The 3,485-nt window shown below is 44.5% G+C and overlaps 1 protein-coding gene across 1 annotated transcript; it reads right to left on the bottom strand.

The window, feature by feature from the left end:
* Positions 1 to 1,507: 1,507 nt before the first annotated feature.
* On the bottom strand, positions 1,508 to 3,238 carry hes1 (hes family bHLH transcription factor 1). Its single transcript, XM_023339215.1, has 4 exons — positions 2,923 to 3,238; positions 2,710 to 2,805; positions 2,512 to 2,599; positions 1,508 to 2,365 (listed from the first exon to the last, which is right to left on the bottom strand). Exons 1-4 carry the CDS (start codon positions 3,028 to 3,030, stop codon positions 1,824 to 1,826), a joined length of 834 nt encoding a protein of 277 aa, XP_023194983.1. The 5' UTR covers positions 3,031 to 3,238; the 3' UTR covers positions 1,508 to 1,823.
* Between the last annotated feature and the right edge of the window lie 247 nt (positions 3,239 to 3,485).

The following is a 3,485-nucleotide window of genomic DNA, read 5'->3' on the forward strand; positions in this document are numbered from 1 at the left end:
CTATGACAGCTAGAGAGGCAAGAAGAAAGCCACTATTAAAGAAACACAAGCTAGAGTTTTTGGAACTGATTAAGTGAAATCCAGCAAACAAAACAAATGTCTTGTAGCCAACATGGAAAACCATCACCATCTCCTTGGTGAAACATGGTAGTGGCAGTTTCAATCTGCAGGAATGCTTTATTCAACAGCAACTAGCAGGGAAACCTGGTAAGAGGTGTGAATGTAAGGTAGTCATGAAAAACCATTCATTTTCCAGCGGGACAAACAAACCTAATACAGCCAGAGCTACAGGGACATTATGTGTCTGAATGTCTGAGTCCCAGTCCAGACCTGCATCCAATTAAGCATCTTTGGAGCAATTTCCATATCACTCTGTTCATATTTAAACTCATTTTGTTTTTAAAACTATGTATCATTTTCCTTCCGTTTCACAATGGAAGGAAAATGCTGTTTTGCAAAGCGACATATATCAATAAAGACTTGTGGCTGTAACAGAACGGAAAGGTGGTTGTACAAAGTATTGACCTCATTTGTAAAAATGTCATCAGCACTGCTCTGTCATAGTCAATCCATGTCAAAAAGAAAAACCCAGAAAACACAGTGAGGTTTGCGGTTGTGTAACCTCAACATATTTCAAGAATACTTTGCCAGGCATTGCACCGGTTGCTTTCAACAACTTTTGAATATTAATATTGAACATACTGAATTAAAATCTCCCATCCATAGTTTCTAAAAACAGTGAGCAGTTAGTCTCCCACTCTCTCTCTAACATCCAAGTCTCTTTAACTTATCACACCAGCAGCCACTTATTGTGCTTGACTCTATCGATCCTACTGTGCCAATCAGACTGCAGTGTCGCTTTCTGCTGCTAGATGGCGTGAGTGACCTCTGCTAAGCTGCAGAGCTTCTTCAAGAAAGTCCCAACAGCTGGAGAACCTGCGCGTAACACCACAAACAGATGATCTTGCACCCCTCCTCACTCCCACCCCAGCCCATCCCCCACAACTTGTTCAGCTTATTGATCTCTAATCGGACCTTCGTTGGTTGATAACTTTTCCGCAACGCCACTCACAACCCACTTTAAATTAGAATTATATATATATATATATATATATATATATATATATATATATATATATATATATATATATATATATATATATATATATATATATATATATATATATATATATACAGTAGGCCTATATCAAATATTTGGTGCATTCTCATAAAATGCAAAGTCTGAAGGTTGAAACAACGTGTAGTTACAATTCCAACACAGCTGCTGTTCCTATAATTATGTCTAAATGTACACATTTTAACCAACTTCTGGCTCTTAAAAGTGCGTTTATACGGCAAACAATTACTTAATTAGAAACCTAATAGACCTAAAGAAAGTTCAACTTGTTGGCGCAGCTGAAGTGAGCTTTCACCCACAGAAACTTAGTCAAGCAAACTCCCGACAAGTTAAAAACCTTTCTTCTACAAGAAGCAACGCTTAGACCAGTTTTTCCGTATCTTTACAAATTTATTTGTCTTCCAAAACGAAGAACAGCATAAGAGCATTGAACATATCTTTGGCGTCACACAGTAAAAAAGACAACTCAAATATATATATAAAAAAATGCAGTGAACGGACTTCCACGATACAAATCTCATTTCAATATGAACTTTACTCCCTTGTTAGCTGTACAAATATAGTGCATACTCTTTCCATTTTACAAGAAAAATAAAAACAGGTTTGAAACAACTTTCTATTGACCAAAGATTTAAAACTAATAAGTGTATAGCTAGTCTTTTTTCCCCTCCTGGTGCTTCTTTTTTCACCAGGGTCGCCACACTGAGTCTGTGTTGGCGGATGGGGCTCCGGGGGACACTGCGGCAGGAACAGGCACCGACGTGCTCATGTTGTTTGCGTACACGGGGATAACGGGGCCGTTCGGCGCAAATGCCGCGTTGGGTATGAGGAAAGCGAACTGTCCGTCTGTGGCAGGTACGATCTGGAAGCCGCCGTACACTTTGGTCGCGTCTGACGGTAAGCTGGCCGGCGGGGAGCCCCCTTTACAGGACGCGGGGTTCATTGGGAGCACCTGCGGGGAGGAACTGGGGATCTGAACCATGGACTGAGCGAAGGAGGGGTGCGTCGACCCGGCGGCTGGGGGGAGCTGGTGCTGGTGCTGATGCTGGCTGGGGTAGTTCATGGCGTTGATCTGCGTCATGCAGCTGGCCAAGTGGCCCAGGAGCCGCGTCCTGACTTCGGTGTTGACGCCCTCGCAGGTGGAAAGGAATCGGGTGACTTCATTCATGCATTCACTGAATCCTGCGCGATATTTTCCCAATATGGAGGGGTCGGTGTTCAGAGCAGCTAAAGAGAAACAGACGGGGGGGGGGGGGGGGGGGGGGGAAGCACGAGGATATTATTAGGAAAAGTTCGGAAATGTTGAAACAAGAGGGACTTTTATAGATGCGTTCAAAGTTAAGAAATAAATCAGAGTGGGATGTTGAACTTACCGGTCATCTGAGCTCTCTGCAGGTTCCGGAGGTGCTTCACTGTCATCTCCAGGATGTCTGCCTTCTCCAGTTTGGAGTGTCTGGAGCTCTGCGGGGGCGCAAAGCGCACCTGGTTAGCGTTACGCGCACAGTTTTCCCATGGCTGACACAGACTGTTTGGACGTTTATTAATATCCACGAGGACGGCTGAGTACTTACATCTTTTTTGAGCGCATCCAGAATGAGAGTCTTTAGCTGACCCAAGCTCTCGTTTATTCTGGCTCGTCTCCTCTTCTCCATGATCGGCTTTGATGACTAAAAAGTGAAAGCAAGCTATTGAAATCACCACTTCCCGCACAGAGCTCAGAATTCCACCATAATTTTTATTGTTAACAATAATATGATTGTTTTTATTATTTTACAAATACCAACCTTTCTGTGTTCAGATGCTGTCTTGGGCTTGTCAGGAGTTGTGTTCATGCTCGCCGGCGTCGCAGCGACCGGAGAGGATGAGGATTTTTCCATCATATCGGCAGGCATCTTTTCTTTCTTATTAGAAAAATCCAACAAAATCACAGCAAACTTCCATCCACTTGTGTAGAAAAATGCAGCTGATATTGTCAGCTAGTATTTTAAAGTCCGTCTCTGTCGGAAGCAAATCCCGGGATGAGTTAGAATCCGTCAGTGATGCGCAGCAGCAGCAGGAGCGGACGCAGTTTCTCTCTCTCTCTGTCGGGCTCTCCGCGTGTGCCTTGTATTTATATCTTTCACTGCACGCGAACGGCTCGTGTGAAACTTCCCAAACTTTCTTTCCCACAGTAACTTTCAACCAATCAGGGCGAGGGACACGAGGCCCGAGGGAGGACGGCTCGTGGTCGGCGCCCTCCCATTGGCTGTTTGGCCCTGCTGGAGCTGGCGGCCAATGGCGCACGGCCCGGGCTGAGGGCGCAGCCGGGGAAACTGTCTGCAGTCTTCAATCATCGTAGCGTTTACAT

This window comes from Xiphophorus maculatus, chromosome 9 (assembly GCF_002775205.1).
Source record: "Xiphophorus maculatus strain JP 163 A chromosome 9, X_maculatus-5.0-male, whole genome shotgun sequence".
Classification (NCBI taxonomy): domain Eukaryota; kingdom Metazoa; phylum Chordata; class Actinopteri; order Cyprinodontiformes; family Poeciliidae; genus Xiphophorus; species Xiphophorus maculatus.

Bases quoted from the DNA above. Each gene is read 5' to 3' on its own strand.
- hes1 (XM_023339215.1), bottom strand. From the start codon at position 3,030: ATGCCTGCCGATATGATGGAAAAATCCTCATCCTCTCCGGTCGCTGCG. The intron at 2,806-2,922 runs GTTGGTATTTGT...TTCACTTTTTAG, and splicing joins CAGCATCTGAACACAGAAAG to TCATCAAAGCCGATCATGGA. The intron at 2,366-2,511 runs GTAAGTTCAACA...GTTTCTCTTTAG, and splicing joins GCAGAGAGCTCAGATGACCG to CTGCTCTGAACACCGACCCC.